General features: G+C 32.2%; 1 protein-coding gene across 2 annotated transcripts in view; it reads left to right on the top strand.

The window, feature by feature from the left end:
* Window positions 1-670: 670 nt before the first annotated feature.
* MS3_00001789 (uncharacterized protein) overlaps window positions 671-23,392 on the top strand; it is a gene marked incomplete at both ends in the record, with an annotated part of 34,726 nt that continues 12,004 nt past the window's right edge. Inside the window, 9 exons of one of the 2 annotated variants that reach the window (XM_012942062.1) lie at window positions 671-753; window positions 4,231-4,577; window positions 6,559-6,734; window positions 8,237-8,611; window positions 10,504-10,872; window positions 13,299-13,564; window positions 15,159-15,384; window positions 19,471-19,557; window positions 21,136-21,578. In XM_012942062.1, the coding sequence (XP_012797516.1) occupies window positions 671-753; window positions 4,231-4,577; window positions 6,559-6,734; window positions 8,237-8,611; window positions 10,504-10,872; window positions 13,299-13,564; window positions 15,159-15,384; window positions 19,471-19,557; window positions 21,136-21,578 (2,372 nt within the window). Of the gene's footprint in view, window positions 754-4,230; window positions 4,578-6,558; window positions 6,735-8,236; window positions 8,612-10,503; window positions 10,873-13,298; window positions 13,565-15,158; window positions 15,385-19,470; window positions 19,558-20,106; window positions 20,223-21,135; window positions 21,579-23,392 lie in introns of those variants that run through there. The other variant, XM_051209284.1, reaches the window with a different exon arrangement.

Genomic DNA, 23,392 nt, shown 5'->3' with positions numbered 1-23,392 from the left:
GTGCATCTCTGTGTTAATGTGGTGTGGGAACTTGAACTGATGTACATACGTACGAAGTTCTACGTTGTTACTGACTGACTGACTCCATCTATTCTGTATAATGTTGATAATCACACAGAATAACCACTAATAAACACGATTTTAATATGTTATCAACCGATGTTCACTTACAATCAAATAATTTATTGTTCTTAATTAAGTGATTATTGATACTTTATGAATAAGGTATTTCGTTGTTTACAGAGGTCAACTTATTACTTTTTCATTCATTCATTCACTCACTCACTCACATACATACACAAGTACTTTCTTAATAGAATACTCTAGTGATTGGTCACTTTTAGGTAAGATATTTAAAGAAATCAATTAAATAAATTGATTTAATTAATTTTATGATAGAATACTTTAAATGAAGGATAATAATAGATAAAGGAAGCAAATGACATATATATGGACATTGTAATGATCTGACAAATTTCCTTCATTGATTGAATAAACTTTCTGTTTGTTTTTTTACTTCCACAATCAATAGTCGATCAAACCACTTGATTTGTTTTTTGAAATAATAAATACTGAAGCAAATAGTGATAACATAAATATAAAAAAAACAGGTCACTTACTGTTTATTACAGGATCCGGATAATTCTAAAAATCTATTCTTGTTCAAGTGATGAACTCGACAAGATTAAAGAATGATATGAAAAACGATGGATTAATAATCAGGAATTTAATTAATTTCGATGCGAAAAATAAGTGAGTTTGTTTTAATCTCATGTTTATTATTTTTTTAAAAATTATTATTAAAGTCAATAATCAATAAAATCAATAATATAGATATAGGATCAGTTGATGATATTATGAATTATGGATCAATAAAGATGAATTACGTGCATATTATACAAATCTATCCGTGTCGGGTAGAAACAGGTGTCTACCTCAGTACAATGGAAGATGGTCAGGCAACTTCGTGGACTGGTTGGTGTTAGAAACTATCACCATTGGATGCCGGCTCAGTGGTCCAGTAGGTTAAGCGATCGCGTGCGAGACTGGAGGCCTTGGGTTCGAATCCTGTGAGCGAGATCGTGGATGCGCACTGTTGAGGAATCCCACAATAGGACGAAACGGCTGTCCAGTGCTTCCAGGTTTTCAATGGTGGTCTAATACCAATCGGTTCATGATCTCAATCAAGAAAAACTTAACAATCTCCACAACCCCTAAACTGACAAATATCTGTTTAGTCTAATATTTCTAGTTGTTTTGTAGTGAACAATAACACAGGTGAGGGACGATTAAATGTATTCGACAAGGTATTACAGAGCATTTCACTAAAATTTGAGAACCATATAGTAAATAATTAATTTGCAAAATATTAATCCAAGCTTAACTCAAGCTTCACTGTTTCTTTTGCAAATATCAGTCCATTGTCTCAGATTTCATTGTTCATGCATTTTCTTACCAATTGCGTTCCGTTCCCGTTCTTTCCTCATCGATCTTCTACTGAAATACATTCTATGCCTGACCACCGTTATATACTACTTATGTGGATATAAGTAACCCACACCACAGTTTTAATAGTATGCTCCAAAAGAAATAAGTATAACTATATTGATGTATGAGTTTAGTTCATAAGTTTTTATTTTGTTAGTCCGAATGGAGTAAAAAGTGTAGATTTTCAGGATGTGATCTTCAAGACAAGTATTACTACTATTCGGTTATTTTAAATCAGTTCCTAGGCCATAATTTATTCCATATTCTTTTAGTTGGTTGAAAAATTAATTTAATAAACATCTTATCCCATTAATTAAGACATATGAATCCTATTCACATCCAAATTAACGTTACAACAAGGTTTGTATAAAAACTCATAGAATATAATCTGTAATTATTGTTAGTCACAAGGGAAATTCATTCTTTTAGAAAATCAATTTGACTGTGTCCAAGTTAAGATAAACCATAGATTATTTTTTACCAACTTTTTTAAACCTAATCGTAATCAGTCAGTCAGCTACAACGTAGGATCACGCACATATATGCATTGTTCCAAGTCGCCGCACCTCATTAGCACAACAAGATGAACACCAAATTCATAAATGTAGTTACTTCAAGATCTTTTATAAGGATATACTACAGGAAGAAAGAATTAGTTCGTAGAAAGAAAGTTATAAGGCAATTTTAATCTCACGGATTAAGAGAAGAAAAAGAGTGTATAAAAAGAGAGTTAGTTCTGGTGTTGACTAAGGATAGGGAGTGAAGTAGTCAAACGCGTCGACAACTTCAGTTATCTTGGAAGTCTGGCCAGCCCTAATGGGTTGGTGTCTGACAAATTCTCAGCACAGATTCAAAAAACTCGTTCGGCTTTCACCAACTTACGTTACCTATGGTAAACGTGAGATATCCACCTATCAATTAAGAGACGAGTATACTGCGCGGCAGTTCATTCTGTCCTACTTTGTGGCTGCGAAACGTGGTCATTAAGAGTAAAAGATACTCATAGAATATAATCTGTAATTAATGTTAGCCACATAGGAAATTCATTCTTTTAAAAAGTCTTTTCGACTGTGACCGTGTTAAGATAAACCATAGATCATTTTATATTCGCTGAGAAATTTCCATTATATTAAAACACAATTACATGAACGAAGAATTTCCTCTTCAATAATTTCTCATTAGGTTCTACAATTATAAATCCAAATTAATATTCCATAACATTGGTCAGATTTAAGGCAGAGAGTACATCATTTAAAATTGTAATATGTGAGTCAAAAATCAAATCAAATCGTTAATGTTGGGATGACTAATATGAGGTTGTTGACTTGAATTAGCTTACAAGTGAAATGCAATTGTAAGATAAATGATCAGAATAAATATGGTCATCTTCCATTACCTGAAGAGGACAACGGTTCCACATATGACATGATTAAACTACACTAATGATGATTTTTCCACCAGAACACCTAGAAGTGAGCCTCAAAGTTTGTGTTCGGTGAGCAGAGGATTAGTATTAGATTAAAGAGTTTGTGGAGATCACCTTTTCATACATTACATCAAGGAATGCCCACTTTTGGGCAGTCTCACACTAGAACAAGAAATACGTATAGCGCTGTAGTGCTATGCAAGCCCACATAGCTTATTCTGGATTCCAGACAGGCCAATCTATTCACTCTTCTCGAGTCATATTTTGACCTTGTTAACTATTTGCTTATCAACTTTGACTATTTTAATATGATTGTACGTATGTGCACTTCTTATCCTATTCATCGCATGTCTGTAACTTATTTTTGTTCGAGTATAAATATCGATTCACGCTTGGATAAATAGAGTTGACTCACTCGCGTCATTTCATTTCACTTCGCATGCCGATCAGCGATCGTACGAAATGTACATATTCGAAAATCATTCTCTTATTTGACTTATTTTATTCCGGTATTCACTAAGGCGATTTAAATCAATGATTATATACCAGGATTGGCAAAATGTGTATTTCAATAGCAATCAGCAAACGATCTAACTGGAGCCAGATTTAGGGCCACAACAGTGCTTCCAGATTTTTGACGCTCGTTCAACTAAGATCAGTCCGTGACGTAATCTATGAAAATCCAATTGTCTGTACAAACCTTGTATACTAAACACTCATCAGTCAACATATCTTATACTGAATTATCCTGATATATAGCATTTATGTAAGAGTAGAATTAGAATAAGGTATTAAATATAATCCTGGGTTTGAATCGCGCGTGCGTGATCGTAGATGCGCACTGCTGAGGAGTCTCATACTAAAACGAGACGACTATCCAGTGCTTCCAGGTTTTCAACGATGGTCCAATATTCATAGATTCATAATCTTAATCAAAAACTCAAAAATCTTCACGACCCTATACCGTTAATTAAAAGTATCAAAGAAATGAAGAATCTGAATTACGAATCTCTGTTATATCAATGCCCAGATCATAATGTATCCACCTACATAAAAAATTCAGATATTTATTGAGGAAACGTAAAATTATTATTATTATTATTATCTAGCGTTACTAAATCTAGCAATGGAAACTAATAATTTTAAATAACAGCATATAATCAGAAGGGGTTCTTTGGAGATTGTAGTAATTTCAACAGTTGAGATCATGAGTCAATTGAAGCATATAACACAAATCAACCTATTTAATGAGGATAAGTATAAATTTTGATTTACCTTAACTCACTATTTAATATACCAGTTTTTGAATATTTTAGAAGTTGTCCTCTTAAACAAAATGTACCAGTTAGAAGGATTGGTGGTCTTTTCCTATCAGATCACGGTGTTAAAGTTGAAATTCCACCATATGCTTCTAATGGACGTCGTGAACGAGTTCTTTGTGCAACATTTCCAAGTACAGCCAGAGGAGTTATAGGACCTTGGTTAGGTCCAGATATGCGAATGGCAAGTGAAATACATATGTTATATTCGCCTGTCAGATTCAGAATGCCAGTTGCTGTATTTATCCCTTTCACTTTTGCTGCTACCCGTGAAATGTATCATCCAGCCGGATCCATTAATATACCATTTGAAAGCGTAAAAAGACCTGATTCTAAAAGTTTATGTAAGCTAAAATAAAATATTACCCAAAATTTAAAATTTACTTACTTACATCCACAAAATAACTTATAATTGCTCATTCAGTAATCCATTCAAGTATTTCTACTATTCCTTTACTTCCTAAATGATTTGAAATAGTTTATATCCTACAACATTTCATCTAAATAAAAATAAGCTGATAAATATTTAAGACTTGGTTTCATTGAGAGGATGATCAGATGTGAGATTTATGATTTATGAAGCATGAACACTCATTTCATCAGATAGTAGTTTGATAATTAACTGATCTTGAAGGGGAATTTCCGAATTATAAACATGACATTATTTATTGTATATACATATCACAATTTATTGATTTAACTGACAAGTAAGATAACACCTAGTCAATTGGACTAGTAAATCAGTTTTAGTTACACAAAACAAAAATCAACAAGAATGGAAGACGATATTTGATTGGATGAGAATTAAGAACACCAATGAATATAAAATAATACTGAATCATGGAATGTCGAAGATTTATATAAAAATAGTTAAAACAATATGCACTATGTTGTGACTCTTACCAGGCTAATTATCACGTGAACTACTGTGCCACAACAGTGACGTATCGACCGGTATAAGCAGTCTAGCGTCCTTATTGGCCCCTTTTCTGCCTAGCCCTGCCTGTTGGGTCCAGAACACTAACATCAACTTCCACTATACGAATCATCTATTTCAATATGTTTTGTCTATATACAAACAAACAGACAAACCAGACCATATCACATCATAAAATAAAAAAATAACAATTGTAAAAGACCAAGCCCGAAAGTGACTGTGATTGTGAGGAACTGCAATTAATGAACTGAGTATAACTTAAGAATAGTTGGTCGTATAATCATAGTCTATAAGTCAAAATAAGGCTTATTATGAGAGGAGCATAAATATACATAATCTCCTTACTCAATAGGAATACAATAAGAATATATGTATAACATTAGTCCATTAATAGCTCTAAGAAGTTACATATAATTAATCTTCGCTAGGATATAACACACCGTCGTAACTTATTCTATTTAGAAAAATTAGCAATATCGAGAATAACCACTTCAATACATGAACTCAGTTATATATAATTTAATTTCCAGTTAAAATAAAATTTTTGTCTCCTTACGATGACAATAAAATAATAAAAGTACTCAGAACTGAGCTACAGAAACTTACACTACCACTAATATTGTATTGGGTTAACCAGTTTGTTTAATAAATAACGACAGGGTCTCGTTTTTTTATATTTGAATAACAGAAAAACTTCCATTCTATGAAATCGCCTAAAAGAGATCTCTTCCCTGAGTCGCTTGCTACGTGTTCTTGTAATTTCTCTCTCTCACTCTAAAGAAGCTTGGACAATAGAACAAAGTAATAGTCTACGACCAAATGACTTTTTTATGAACCCGTTACTACCATATATAATAGCCTAAAACATATTCTGTTCACTGTTTATTTATGACATTAACGTTTACGACAAAAAATAAAAAAATTTAGCTTAAAGTTAACAATGAAACATTTCCGTGATTTACTTTGGACAAAATATAGAAGATAACCAGACCACAACATGACGTTAATCTATTAGGTGACTGGTTATCCAACTGAGTGCAGTTGCGAGGTAAGAAATTCCTGGTTGAGTTTCCTAAGGTAATAGCTATCTATGTTTGATAACAGAGCTAAAGATTATCTAACTCTAAATTTTGAACACACTATGGTTCTACTTTCTTCGTTCCCCTATTCGCTTATCCCTTTATGAACTATACTGTTCGTATTTTATTTTTTATGATTACGGGTATTATTTCTTGAACTTATTTTAGAGCATTAATTTCTTTTTTCTGTTTTGATATCATAAGTCACTTTGAGTCGATGAGTATGTCACTAATAAGTTGTTTTTGATAACTTGTGAAGATTCTAATAAACATTGATATATATCACTTGTCCTTATTATTTCATTGTAGTACATAATGGTATTCAATCTAATAAAACTTCAGCTAGACTGAGAGGAAAACCGCCATACTCAATGCATTTTGGAAATCATCTTTCAACAGCACCCAGTTTAATTAATGCTAGAAGTGTTTCACTACTACAATGCCGTCTTGGAGATGATTGCTGGCATGTAGTGAAAGAATTTACGGTAAATGATATTTTTAGTTTAACTGATAATGAATATTAAAATTTTATCATAAAATCGAAAATGACTAGATAAAATCACTAATTAGTTCATCCCTGGAGTACTTAAAGTACTGAAATTGTACTTTTATAATTTTAATAGGAATTGTGATTTGAGCTGCATTCTTAAGATGACAGTCATCTTTACTCCGTTAAACTCATCCTTAAAATCATAAATAAATCACAGACTTCGTGTATGGGTTTAAGATTTATATGAGAGAGATTTAGCTTTAAGTTAAAATGAGCAGCAAATAAAATTAATGTCCATAGATCTATTAATTAAACATCAATAAAGTCCGTTACCTGTCACATTTAATGATTATAAACTCATTTGTTCTTAGAAGAAGAAAATTCTAGAAAAAATAGAGGCTGGTTACGAAATGTAAATGAACATATGTAGACCAGACCTTAAAGAGGGAATATTACCTCTGCTCTGAACAAGATACTTTACATAAATATGTGTATATGAAAAAACATGGATATTGATGTTTCAAAAATAGGATTTTTACTCGTTAAAGAGGGATAGTCTTCAGTTATTGAATGCTTTCTAATTATAGCAATCATCTAATTATTTTGATATACACGAATGAAATCATAATTTTCATGTAATATATAACATGAATTAACTTAGAATACATGACGAAAGTTTAGGACTGATATGCATGTACAAATTGTTAGATTTAAAGAAACTGTATTGTTGGATTAATTAATTTCTCCACTTATCTATATTGTTCACAGTACAGCTCACTAAGAAAACGTACCAGTGAATAAGAAAAATCCGGATTTAGTTCACAGCTTTACGTTGCATATGATGTTAGAAATACTACCCATAGTGCACCAATAGTTGACATTAAACATTGAGATGATTTTGATTTCTCTTTACTAACGTATTTTACAGTATGTACCAGTATATAAAATACAAGAACGATATTTTTCATATCTCAAGCGACTATATGAACAGTATCGTATTTAAATTTAAGGTCTTTGGTACCACAAATAAATCAATTGGTGAGTTTTACAAATTTGTTTAGTCCGAAACAGTCAGGTTAGATTATATATTTATATTAAATCAATGAGAGATAGTACTTAAAGTAAAAGGAGATTATAACTAATAGTTGGACCAAGTAGAAAAAAGATTTTAATTTCTAAAATCTGTTAGATCACATAAGATCAATGACTTGTTTTAGACTAAAATAAACCATACTTGACCGAAGTACGTTTTTTTCTTTCCCGCATTCGATCATTTGTTCAATTCACCATTCAATGTTTTTATCAATTCACTTGTTGATTAACCATCTCTACCACTTTATAACGTGACAAGCTGGACTAATTTCATTACGACCCAGAACACTGAGTTGTTTATATAGCTGATAATGATATTTAAGAGTTATTAGTTACCTACACCAAAATTAAAGATTTATAAGTTATTTCTTTGATGCAAGAAATATATTATTTTACTGTTCTTAGATTGTTCAACCAACAATTCCTTATGTCGACTGGCCATTAGAAGCTTGTGAATTAACGTCACAAACAAGTCGATGGTCAGTAAACAATACTGCTTCAGAGAATTTCTCTTCGCTTTCAATAAAACTGGGACAATTATTATTAAAGAAAAATAATTTTGACAATATTAGAGTTAAACAAAATGATAATCGATTAGAAAATGAAAACTTACCGTATGATTTTGTAAATAAAATCGAAAACTATTGTGGTGGTGTTTTCATTCACACAGAAGAACTAAATCATTGTTACATGCTAGTGAACTCAACTAAAGCAGAACAATTTTATATCAATCCTAATGGTGGATTGTTTTTCTCTCCATTACTTGATCCATTTTTATCTGTACGTATACCAAAACGCGTCTGTCCTACTTTTGAACAAACTATTTTCAAAGTGAGTATTTATAATGTTTCGAATTATTTGAATTTTAGTATGAACTAAGAATCCCAGAAATAACGTAATCAGATCAAGAAGTAATAGATAGGCAAAAACGAATGTACTGTATTTAGAATTCGAAATCAAGCATTTAACAAGTACAAAAGAATCATTAGTTCATTCAAACACCACAGTATTTCATTTGAACTTAACACTGATTATTCAGTAATATTATACATAATAACATAAAAATATTCCAATAAAAGTGAAATAGGAGAATGATTACAACTGGAAGAAAATTTATTCTCAGTAGGATTCCTTTTGGTTCCTTTTATTTTAAGACTTATATGTTTGGAAGGATGAAGATTCCAGATTCTAAGATGTTAATAGTGAAACTATGTATTTCACAGCCCAGTATTCCAATGAATCATGTATCAATACATAAACAGACTTAAACAATTATCTGAAATCTACTTTAAAAGAAAGATAACTTATTAGGCAGACAAATAGAAACAAAGTGGATAGTGGTATAAATGGATATTACTCAATGTTCTCATAATCCTTTCTTCTTCTGAATGGATAAGATCGTAATAAGAACTAAAATGACTATGTCATTGTAAACTTAATTATTCTCTTTGAATTTTTTTCACTACAATCATGAGAACTAAAAATGATAAATGTCACAAATATTTGTAGAAACGACGTATAAATACAATTACTGTCATAATAACAGATACTGGATATAAAGAGAGATGATTTTCGAAAAAAAGTTGGTAAAATAATACGAAGGCAATATTCACCGTAATTTCACTGAGATTTATGATTACTTACTTTTTTACTTACGCTTGTTACTCCCAATGGATCATAGGCCGCCGACCAGCATTCGCCAAACCACTCTGTCCTGCACCTTTATTTCTAGTTCCTCCCAATTCTTGTTCATTCTTCTCATGTCTGTCTCCATTTCTCAGTGTAATATGTTCTTTGGTCCAACTCTCCTCCTTTGACCTTGAGGATTCCAAGTGCGAGCTTGCCTTGTGACGCAGTTGCGTGATTTCCTCAATGTGTGTCCTATCCACTTCCAGCACTTCTTCCTGATTTCTTCCTCTGTTGGGATCTGGATTGTTCTCTCCCACAGTAGGTTGTCGCTGATAGTGTTTGGCCAACGGATGCGAAGTATGTTGCATAGACATTTGTTAATAAACACTTGTATCTTCTTGATGATGGCTTTAGTGGTTCTGCAAGTTTCCGCCCCAACTAGTAGAACTATCTTGACATTTGTATTGGAAATTCTGACCTTGGTGTTGGTTGACAGTTGCTTTGAGTTGCAGATATTCTTCAGTTGTAAATATGTTGCTCTTTCTTTGCTGATCCACGCCTTCACATCTGCATCAGAACCACCGTGTTCATCGATGATGCTGCCTAGATAGGTAAAGGTTTTTACCTTTATGTTTTACAATCAGACATCAATTAAATAACCAATCGAAACTAGAGAGTAGTGGGTAACTCTTGTATTCTACACCTCACCTCCACAGCGATGTGAATCTAAGATAGGATTAATAACCTCCGTTACTAAACTCAGTCATACATTTAAAACTTAAAGAACTAATCACAATATGATCACTGCAAAACCTGAAGGTCACGAGCTCGGTTTGTGAAGCTCCACTACTGTGACGCCTCCAAGTGTGTGGAAATAAAAATGTCAATCGTTTTCATAGTCAGTTCATAACAAAAATATATCTACAGCTCTAACAAATTTTCACTAATCGCCTAAAAAAATAATTTAGCACTAATTATAGTTTATTGTATTCATTATTTTAGGTAAATGTAAATCATTAATTTATGAACTTTCAATGTTCTAGATTCTAATTTCATTTTTCTTTCCGATTTACATTGTGTTATATGTAACTTCAAAGAAAATAGAAATAAGAAATACTTGGTTGAATTCAGCATGTCAATTTGATTCTCAACTCAATGAAATTGAAGGTTGTTCTGATATTTTTGAATTTCAATTACAAGATATAGTGTTAAAAAGACCTGCAACAATACACTTACCATTACCTCAATGGTACATTAATAAATTTAACAAATCATTAAATTCTTTAACACAAACTAATATAATTGTAAATGGAATTGAAATGGATCGTTTACCAGATGTACCTGTTTATTATGTAAAAAATACAAATGTAACATTATCTACTGATGATAGGAGATTAGTTATTCTGTTTCAAGTATGTCTCCTCAAATTTTTATTGGTATATTTTATGAAAAAATTTCATTCGATCTGTTACTAGAAGAAAGAAGATAAGATTCATCAATTAATTAGAGTTTTACTAGAAATATACCATAAAACTAAAGATAATACTTATTAAAAGTTTATGTAGTTTATAAACTTGAATTATCTCAATTCAGTTATGTTAAGTTTATAGCTTCATCCTACTCAGTGTAGTTTCTAGCTACCTTATACAACTGTGAATGATAATCTATTATACAGAAGAACTTATTGGAGAATGTGTAGGTAGTTAGAATGTTTGTAGACGTCCGTTAATACTGTTTATTATATTGGCTAATGAGCTTTCTAACGTAATATTTTGATACCTTGTCTTATGTACACTTGCATGATACTCTTGATAACTCTGTACGTTTATAGTTAGAGTAAAAGTTTTTTGAACGTATGAATTCCTACATTAAAGCATAACCTAAGTCCATGAAATTACTAACTACATGTATAAAATATGTTTTAAAACAGTGTTCGTTTGAACAAAGGCAATAGAATAAAATAAAAATCAATAATCGCGGGTTTAAAATGTCATATCTTAGAATACAATTACCTATTACTGTATCCTGTTAATGAAAACTTCATGATTATAGGTCCATATATCCTGTTTAATGTAGTTTCATTTCATGTACCTTTTTGTTAATACTTCTGATCACTTCGTTTAATCTTTGAATCCCTTACTTTCCAACTAAACCAATATCACAAATAATTTTCCTATTTCAGATTATATTTTTACTCACTAATGAATTTTGTTCATTGTATAATATACTCATGTTTCCAGGTTTTCCATGGTGGTCTAGTTTCAGTTGACACATGATCTCAACTATTAAAATTACTATAACATCCACACAAAAAGCCCTCTTCTGATATTCATACAATTTTATTAGAATCTCACAATTATTCACTATGTTTAATGTTAAGAAATTCATACAAAACTATATCATTTTGTATACTTTTTGTCTGATTTGTCATTTAGGAGAAGCTAGATGAACTCAAGTTTACTGTATATTATTTTCAATCTTAATCCATTCATAATATCATCAGACCATCCAAAACTATCAATATGACATTACTCTGAATTCAAATTTTTAACTCTACAGGTCATAGATGCCTAACACAAAACTTCATATCAGTTTCAGTTTGGAAAGGACAGGAGGCTTGATGGCCTATGTTAGTCCTGGCACTAGTGGCCTCTCAATTGATCCAACTTTTTTTTAAAAGTCAACGGATAGAGCCTTAACCACGTGCTGAGGTAATGAATTCCACACATTGGTGATTCGATGGGAAAGTCGATAGTCAGCTGACAAGTAATTTGTTCTGGGTTTGTGAACTTTTTTGGAGTGTTCTCGTAAATTCTCTGTTTTGGAAGACAAGAAAAATGAGGGCAGATCATGTGAAAACTTATCACTAAGCAATTTGAAATCTGTAATCAAGTCGCCTCTAATTCTCTGATATGACAACGCGAATAGATTTAGCTTGGCCAGTCGAGCGTCATACGGGAGCTTCGGTATTCCGGGAATCAACTTAGTTGTTGTTCTCTGAACCTCTTCCAAAAGTTCACTGTCTTTTTTTAAACAGGTGCTAGCCTCTTTTATGTGGTACTCAAGTTTGGGACGCACGAACACTGTATACAAAGTCAAAAACGTTTTAGCACTGACGTGACTAAAAGCCCTACGTATTGACCATAAAGTTCTAAAACCTTTGGTGGCTATTGCACGGTAGTGTGCAGTAGTCTTTAAGTATGGGCTAACAATAACTCCTAATTCATTGTGAATCTGGACAACAAGTAGCTCAGTGTTATATCATTTCTTTTAATAAAACGTTTAAATTAAAAACATCCTAAATCCCTACAATTAAATCTCGCAACATACCATGTAAACCTGATGTGAATGTCCTTTCAATTAGGCAAAAAACGATTTAATAAGATAATCTACTGTAGTGAAGAAGAACATCAGTGGGGACACAAGTACGAAATTACAGAACATCTCACTAAAATCTGAGAACCATATAGTAAGTAGTTAATTTGCAAAATATTAATCCATCATCTCAAACTTGACTGTTCCTGTCACAAACATCAATCCATTGTCTCAGATTTCATTGTTCATGCATTTTCTTACCAATTGCGTTCCTTTTCCGTTCTTTCCTCATCGATCTTCTATTGAAATACATTCTATGCCTGACCACCGTTATATACTACTTATGTGGATATAAGTAACCCACACCATACTACTACAGATGATAATTTCTACAATATAAAAACAAACATTCATACTCATAAATCTATATTAGTTATTTTATTATTATTATTATTATTATTATTATTATTATTATTATTATCCAGTACAACTGTTTTATCCCTGTTTATTCTCTTAATAATAGCCATCTGGATATATAAAACAAATTGTATGGCAAAGTGCTAAAGTTAATGAGATAGACGAAAGGGAAATATTTAAGATGAAATCATCTGAAAATATTGATTGTATAGAATCTAAGAATTTTTCGAAATGTAAAATAGATAATATTTTTGTGCAATTAGGATGGTCATATTTACTAGTTGGTATAAGAGGTGGATTGTGGCAAACAATGAAACAATCAGTTTATTATACTAAAAGAACTATTTCATTTGATACAACAGTTTTAGGAAGGTAAGCAAAAAATTAATGCATTTTGTAATTCATTTCAACCATAGTGATACTTTCAGTGTTATATATATTTTTTACTTACGTCTGTTACCCACTTCATGAAGAAGCATAAGCCTCCGATCAGCATTCTCTATTCAACTGTATCATGGGCAATCCTTTTCATGTCTGCTTCCGATTCTCAACATAGTTGTTTTATTTGGTTTTCTTATTTTCCTCTTCTCTTCAGGACTACAAGTTATGGCTTGCCTCGTGATGTAGTTTGATGATTTTCATAATGTATATCCTATCCACCTCTAATGTCTTTACCTGGTTTCCTCTTCGACTGGAAACTGGTTTGTTCTATTCCATAATAAGTTGTTACTGATAGCATCCAGTCAACAGACATTAAATATCTTGCTTAGAAAATTGTTTATAAATACTTGTACTTATATGATAATGATTGAAGTCGTTCTCCAAGTTTCAGTTCCGTACAGCAGAACTGTTCAGATGTTTGTATTGAAGATTCTCACTTTGATATTGGTTGACACTTGTTTTGAGTTCTATTTGTTCTTCAACTACATATATATTAAAGAAATACCAACTAGGAGACTATTTGTGTCACATATCTATGTTTCAGCTCAACATTTAGTCGAGGAATGTACAATTCAGTACTATTAACAATTGAGTGAGATAAGTGACGATGGTTGGATGACAATGAGTTTAGATGTTTTTGCTAACTATGTATGAATCGCTGAAAATGTTTACATAGTGTTTTATTTTCTTGAGTCACTGTGGATATGAGTGTAAAGATAGTTTATTATAAAAGTGGCTTTTGTTGTTTTATTACATAGATAGTTGTCAGATGATTCCATTCAAACATTCATCTTATTTTATTTTTATAATTTTCACGTTTCGCTTCAATTAATTAGTTCCTTTTACTATTTGAATCATTGTTTAAATTCCATACAATTCCGAGATTATTTTTATCTACATTTAACCAGTTCCCTTATACCCATCATCTCAGAAATGTTTTCATTTGTAGATATTTGTTCATTTTCAATTTCAGTTAGTTTGTTTCTATATTCTCTTGATTTTATACGTAACCTCTCAGAGATATTAATTTAGTTTTGTTCTGTGTTCGCATGAATGTTTAACTTGACTGTTTAAATTTCAATACTGGTAGTTATCACTGTGTCTACCATGTAATTAAAATGTTTCTGAATTACAACCACAATACATTTTACTTGTCTCTAAACCATCTACGTCATCAATTAATTTACTTGATATACTTTACTACTCACAAGTAGGTTGTTTGTAGTTATGTATTTGTGATAAATTAATAAGATTTACTCAATTGTTCTATTAGTAATCCTTTGAACAATAACTACAAACTACTTCGTTACGAAAGTGTGGAGATATACTAACTTTTATTTGCATATGACCTACTTTATTGGGTGCATGATACCTCAGGTCTCAATGATATATGTTTGTTTAGAAAATAACTTGTCGTTTAATAATGTTCAGTAAACTGATTGATTGGACTTATGATATTATGTCTTGTCATTTTAATCTTTATGTTAACTGTTTTGTTTGCTATCGCTATGCTATACAAATGAAGATTTGTAATGGTAGGAGCACGAAATTCAGATCGCAAAACAAATGATAAATTAGAGCACTTGATGACACAAATTGAATCATTAGCATATGCTCCACCCGGTGCAATACTGATTTGCTTACATATAACAGCAAATAATTGGCAAATTATGGCTAACGTTTATCCTGAAGAACGATTAAATGAAGTCATTGAAAAACTAATATCAACTGGTTTTATTCCACTTGTTCAAGTAAGTAGAAAATTATTTTCTTAATTTAAATACCGTTAACGTTTAATATTCAATGTTAGTATTTTCACTTAATAGTTGTAATTCAAAACAATAGTTTGTAATAAATAGTAGGAATCCCTGTTACTTTGAGGATTTCAGTAATTTGTATCCATCACGTTAATCTATGCGTTCGGGATTCCACTGCTAGCCACTATCCATCTTTGCTTATAATGCTTGTAAATTAAGGCAATATCGAGGCAATATGCACGGTATGTACATATGACAATAAGAGACTGATCAATCTCAGTCCTAAACATCAATGGGAAGATCTAAGTAAAACAATACCAGGTGAATTAAACTTCACCCCATTGTACAAGCAAGTGGCTATCAAGACTCAGTAGCTATGTGGATAACGCGATGGGGTTTGAAGTGAAAGGTACTGGGTTTGAGTCCCTGAGGTGTAGGTACATCCAGCTGACGAGTCCAAACTAGGATGAAATTCGCGTCCGGGATTCCACTGCTAGCCACTATCCATCTTTGCTTATTATGCAGGAGAAATTCGAAAACTCATTAAGCTCACTTAGTTATAACTTCATATTAAATATAAAATAATCAAAAGTAATAAATTCAGCCTAATATGTGACATACTAAACAAAACTAATTTTAGGCTGAAAGTAAAGCTTATATAAGAGGTGTTATTAGGTAGGCCGTAACTGTACGAAGCTGGCTTACTTTCTCCTTATAAATTTATGCCAAAAAAGAGAGTAACTTCAATGATAATTACATAAACACTAAAAGTATTCGATCCCTGTCTACTATATAGCATAATTTTGGCAAAACTATTTCTCTTAAATAATCTGAAAATTACTAGTATAGGGGTTGTGGAGATTATTAAGTTTTTGAGTGAGATCATGAACCGATTGATGTTAGACCACCACAATTGAAAACCTGGAAGCACTGGACGGCCGTTTCGTTCTACTGTGGGACTCCTCAGCAGTGCGCATCCATTTCCACAACCCCTATACTAGTAATCAACATGTGCTCACTAGTGAATAGCTTCATGAGGGAATTCTCGGAGTTCTAGTGAGAAGCCGTGACCAGTGGAGCTAATCCTTGCCGGGCAGAGACAGGTATCTACCTCAGTACAACGGAAGTTGGTCACGCAATTTCGTGGATTGGTTGATGTTAGAAACTATCACCATTGAATGCCGGCTCAGTGGTCCAGTTGATTAAGCGTTCGCGTGCAAGACCGAAGGCCCTGGGTTCGAGTCCCGAGAGTGGGATCGTCGATGCGCACTGCTGAGGAGTCCCGCAATAGGACAAAACGGCCGTCCAGTGCTTTCAGGTTTTCAATTGTGGTGGTCTAACATCAATCGGTTCATGATCTCAATCAAAAATCTGAAAATCATTAGGACTTCAGTTTTAATCCATAGCTCTAAGTGATTAAGTAGATAAAATGGACTTACTTAAAGCTAATAATGTTACTTTCGAACGATGAATAAATGAATCGTAACCGCTAGGAATTATTTATAGATTATTATTATTATTATTATTATTATTATATATATATTCCTATTGGATAACTATTAAGTAATTAGTCTATGTTTATATTCACACTCCATTTATCAGAAAATGTCATCTGACCTATTTATTACTATTATACGATTTACTATTCTCAAGTTATTCCCAATAGATTAGTTACAGCCTCTCACACTCACAGCCACTTTTGGGACTGATCTGGTATAATTGTTATTTTTATTTCATGGTATGATGGGATCCAGTTTGCTTGTATATAAACTACATGCGTCTGAAATATATTATTCATACAGTGTAGGTTGAGATGGCATTCTCGACTAAACAGGCAGGGTTAGGCGAGAAACTGCTATACAGAATACTGATAAGGACTAAGAGTTGACTCAAGGCTGCTCGTACTGGTTAACGCATCATTAGCTTAGCACAGAGACAAGGTCATATAGGTCGGTGTTCTGATTGGTGATTTTGTCACGTGATAAGCAACAGGAGCAAAGTCAAAACAAATAAGACACTAAAGGAATGAACTATTAATTAAAAAGCAATATAGTTATTGACTTACCAAACGCTGGAATCTAAGGACTTGACTTCAGAAGCCATTAAGTTTATCTAGCATAAACTGAATTATAACTGAAGGCAAGGGAGCGCTGGATAGCTGTCTCTTTCAAAATGTGAACTCTTCAGAAGTGCATATAAATGACTCTGTAAAAGACTTAATTTTAAACATTCATATATATATTGACGATTGAGTTAATTTTAAACCATTAAATTGAGGCATACATTAGTGACTAACTTCAAAATATATTAACAAAGATATACTGAGGATTCGTGACCGTTAGAGTTCAATGAAATCAACCAAATAATTCAGTGCTTACCAGACGTTTTCAACTATTTGAAATAAGTAAGAATTTAAACTTTGTTAATAGCCAATTTGTAAATACCACTTTGTAAATGAGAATTCATTCTTGATCTAGGGTATCTTTTAAACAGTAAGTTATTATTTACTTGAACAGCTGAACCTTCGAATTTGTACAACATTTACTGTTAGATTGTTTTTGGTAGAGTTTTGTTCTCTGAGCTGATGATTTTTCTGATTGGAAAATCATGCACAAATATAGGAACAAAAATCAAACCAATGGGAGGCACAACCAAAACAAAGAAGTAAACAATGACAAATTTAGGGTCAGTAAGAACCAATCAACATTGAGGTGTAAAGAACAAGCTGTGAAACGCATATGGAGAAATTCGAACACTTCACCTCAATCTGAAGTTTGTGTTGATGATGTCGTTCAGAAGAACGATGAAAGCTCCACGACCAAACCATCCAGCTCAGAGAACAAAACTGCACCAAAATCATCCACCTGAGCTACAAATTTTCTCCACTGTTAGATTGTAAAATTAAGAAAATGAATGCACTGAAATAGTTCTTTAAATCAATTATTTTATATCACTTTTAAAAAAAAAAGGTTTTATAGTCATTTTGACTAATCAATATTTTGCATTCATACGTTTTTCTTTGGTGAACATAAACAAGAAAGAAAAAGAGATGAATTTTCGAAGAGAGAACGGTTTCATTTTTTTAGTGTATGGTCAGTTTTCAACTGTAAACAGTCAAGATAACTTGCAAATTATCATAGATATTTTTGAAGCAGTGACCAGTCGAATTCAGCCGGGTCTGCTGTGAGATAGCAACTCACTGAAGACAATGGTGGACGGTGGGGTAATTTCGTGAATTAGTTGAAGTTAGATATTAACACAGTTGAATGTTGGCTCAATGGTTTAGAGGTTAAGCGCTCGCGCGCGACACCGAAAGCTTCTGGGTTTGAATCTTGCAAGGCGGAATCGTGGATAAGCACTGCTGATGCGTCCTATACTAAGACGAAACGGCCCTTCAATGCTTCCATGTTTTCCATGATGGTCTAGCTTCAATTGACTCATGAATTCAACTATAAAATTATAATTTAAATATTACCATTCTTCTTGCATTAAACAATTAGCATCTTTAGGGTATTCAATATATTGTCATATATTTATTATTGATACTGATTAGCTGAAGTTTTAATCTGTATAGAAGTGATAAAAATCCATGGAATGAATTCATTTAATTCAACGAATCTGTTTATTCCTGTCATGTTCAAATCAATATTTTGTTACAGAATCCACTAAACTATGTACTGAAAATCCTTTTTCAACATACTTGAGTAGGATACAAACTTTTGAACCATCATCTGACTACATACTGTTATTTAGAATTTTACATTCACGTTTATAAGTAGTGCATGCACAAATGAAGTAGTTTTCCAGTCCTGCTGGTTTTACGGGAAGTTCATAATCCAAATAAATAAACAAGACTTAAAATAACCTTCATCAATCACAATCATAAGAGTTTTTATTATCATTTGACTGATGGATTCCTAAAGAATTATCAATCCTAACAAGCAAAATTCATACTAGTAATTTACTTGTAAACTATTCTGAGTGTTCAAATACATAAGTGAAAATTAAGGCATTTGAATTGCTTTGTTATAACACCTTTTTATCAGTTCATTTCAGTGCATACATATATTTCTTTTAAAGTTTAGTACTGGAGTAGTCAGGAAAGCAATCGGATTAAATAATGCAATTTTACAAACAATAGAATGTAATCGAAATGTTAATAATGAAGTAAGTTTATTAAATATTTCTGTATATAATTAAAGTTCCCCTTGTTATAACGATATAAATTACGTAATAAATGAAACTAAATAATTTAAAAGGTCAAGATCAATTTTGAAATAAAAGTTATAAAGAGATCTAGACTATAAAATGGACTATAAGCCAATGAACTACTGAATTAAGTCAACCCATTCAACTTTCGACCAATATCTTGTGAGAAAAAGTAAAGAGTGTATTTAAGTTTTATAGAAAAAAGTTTTACTATTTGTTTCAGATTATACCAGTCTGTAATGAAAGCCATTTTTAAAATAAATGATTAGTTATAGTGTGATGTGTGCTACTGATGTCGATAGATAGTAGTATGTATCATCCATCGAAAGTGAAATACTTGGTGGTAAAAAATTAAGAAGATCAAAGAAAAGTGAATGAGAACAGAGAATGATTAGTGTGGAAACGAAGGAACAATCAAGTCTGAGACGATTGACAGATATCTTACAAATGAAGTACTTATGGTATGGTTCTCTGATTTTAATAAAATATTCTTTAATGTTATCTTAGAATACATTCAATTGTCCCCACTTGTGTTCTCATTCACCATATTATGGTGTCGCTGCCAACCAGAAGGGAGGGTGTTATTTTGCGGACTTTATTACGGGCCTGGAGCTGAGGTGCTAGTAGGTCTAATAGCTTTAACTAAAAAAAAGTTGTTATAAACTTTGTTTATAAGTTCATGAAGTATTTTGTATTTGTTATTTCAATAATATTTACATTGTTGTTTATTATTTGTTCTCAATGTTTTTTTCTATCCTATGAATTCAATATAGTTAATGTTTCTTACATGATTTTTATCATGTCAACTATGTATTAACGTTCATTAATGACCTCTTACTATATGTATTGTATATAAGTAAAAATAAATGTTAATTAATAATACAACCAATCCAACTCCATTTTAATCGATCTATTTAATCTCCTTTAAAAAAAACAACTGAGTTTTAATACCAATTTTATCGATTGAAATCATGTATCAATTGAAGCTAGACCACCATGGAAAACCTGGAAGCACTGGACGGCCATTTCGTCCTAGTGCGGGACTCCTCAGCAGTGTGCATCCACGATCCCACACCCCGCGAGTTTCGGACCCAGGACCTACCAGTTTCGCGCCAGGCGCTTAACGAACTAGACCGCTGAGCCGGCACCCAACGTTGTTAATGTCTAACTTCAACCAGTCCACAAAGTTGCGCCACCGTTGGATGCCGGCTCAGTGGTCTAGGTGTTCAAGCACCTGGTGCGAGACTGATAGGTCTTGGGTTCGAATCTCGCGGGAGGCGGGACTGTGGATGCGCACTGCTGAGGAGTCCCGCACTAGGACGAAACGGCCGTCCAGTGCTTTCAGGTTTTCCATGGTGGTCTAGCTTCAATTGATTCATAATTTCAATCAGTGAAATTTCTAAAATCTCCACAAAACCCATTCTGACTAATTTTATTGTTGTTTTGTTTTGTCTAAAATGTTATCAATTGTTGTCCATTCACTTATTTGGTTCATTATTTTTTTCTCTTTCTTTTCCTTCACTTAAATATTCATAGAAAGTAAATAAAATAAAATATTATCGTGTAACTGGATATGATATTAATCATATATTAATGTTGAATGGTTTATGTTTAGAATTACGTTTTCATGGTGATATACAAATAAAATCAACTAGTCAATTTGATCCATATACAAAATGTATTCATAATAAAGAAAAAGAACTATTGATCAATCATTCCACATCTTCTGAATTGATAACATTAGAAAACAATGAAACAATTAAATTATCAGATATTGATTTTGACTTGGATATTAAATTGAATAAACAAATTGGACAATTGACAAATGAAATAAAACCGGAAAAATTATCACATACAGAATTATTAAGTAAACATGCAAGAATACAATTACATGAATTACTGTCAGATACATCATGTATTTTTGAAATTGAACCAATAGAATCTTTGGAAGACAAATATTCTGAACGCAATGCTATAAAGTTAGTTGACAATATTTTGATATTGTAAAAGTATAGGCTCGTTTATTTATTGGTATAACAGTCTATGAGTTTTTGGTATTACCTAACAATAGATAGAGAATTGAAAGTGAAAAAAACTGAAACACAAATGCTGTATACATAAGGACTCATGTCTGTTTTGTCCACTGTGTATTGGTAGACAGCGATAGAGTATTACTTTCACGAAAATATTCCCAATACTATTTGTTATGGTTAGTTATAGTAAGGTACTCATTCTTTGATTTTTCTTTTAGGTAGTATAAATTCCTAAACATTTGTAAAATTTGTTGGATAATTCTAATTTCGTTTTTTTGATATTGGTTTAAGGAATAACATTGGTACTCATCAATAACACTAATTTACATCTACCCCATCTGCGAACTTAGACTGCTTTTATCCTCAGTTTTTTTTTTCTCCATTTTAACTAACGAATATAATGAAAAAAAATCATTTTTATAGAATATGTTTAGTTTTCATTGGTAGTTCTTTGAATAATTTCAACTTTTAATGATTTAATTCATTAATAATGAATATCGGAGATTTCATAACTTAAACTGAAATCGGATAGAATTATCAGGTATAACCCATCGTAATCTTGCCTAATGCATACAAAATTCATAGATTTAAAAAGATATCTATTTTATTACCAATCCCAGTTATATAGAAACAATTTTCATCCCAGTATAAAACATTTATTTAAACTAAAACAGCTACTGAGATGGTGGAGAAGATTTCTAGCGCAGGCGGATGATCTTGATGGAGTTTTGTTCTCTGAAATGAATGGTTTAGTCGTGGAGCTTTCATCATCAGCACAAACTTCAGGTAGGAGTGAAGTGTTCAAATTTCTTCACATGTGGTCCACTGCTTGTCCTGTACACCTCGATATTGATTGGTTCTTGTTGGTCATAAACCTGTCATCTCCCATTGGGAGACAAACAAAACAAAGAAGTAAACAATGACAGGTTGATTTAACTGTATTTCAACTAAATGATAATCAATTAGAAATCTTCACCAAATAAGTAACCATTAATGAGCATAAAATTGTAGTGATATCATCAATAGAGGAACAGTTTACTGAGAATCAAATTATTAATCACAACTGAGATACACCGAAAGTTAATAAATAGAATTTACTCTGAATGATGAAATACGTTAAAATGATCGAAAGGAAACTAACTTAAATCAATATGTAAAATAAGGTTGGTTTCTTACTTACACATTGTATTTGGGAATCTGGAATTCTCAACACATCCTCTTATTAATAACGTGCTCCTCTTGAGTACACATAGAATTGAACATCCTGCCGCCGCTGTTTGCCCAACCATCCTCTGGGATGCAAATTCACTTGTTCTAGAGGTGCAACCCTTGTTCTTTCTTGCGTGTCAGTCGAGGGCTGCAGTAAGCTGAAGGTATCTATTGGCATTTCTCGTAACAAGTTGCCTGTTTCTGTCGTACGTTTCGTTGATGCACGTCTTCGTAACTAAATGAGATGTCACATCCATTAGTCTTTTCCAACCTCCACCTCATAGATTACTTGCCCTAGTACTCTTACAACACACACCTCTATCAACGTACCATATCTCGGTCTGTAACCTTGGACGAACAAATCGTTATGAAGAAGCGAATATTTGGATAATTATAACTTGTGGAACTATTTTACGGACTATTATTGTTTACATTTTCACTGTATAATTACTAGGTAATAGGATTATCGTATTTCTATATTCCATGTACTGTGAATTTCCATCAGACCTGCTAATTTTAATTATTACCAATAAACTATTTGCTGTTTCTCC

Source organism: Schistosoma haematobium, chromosome 1, assembly GCF_000699445.3.
Source record: "Schistosoma haematobium chromosome 1, whole genome shotgun sequence".
NCBI lineage: Eukaryota > Metazoa > Platyhelminthes > Trematoda > Strigeidida > Schistosomatidae > Schistosoma > Schistosoma haematobium.
Note: the sequence above shows the minus strand (reverse complement) of the source record. Positions and strands in the feature narration are given on the sequence as shown.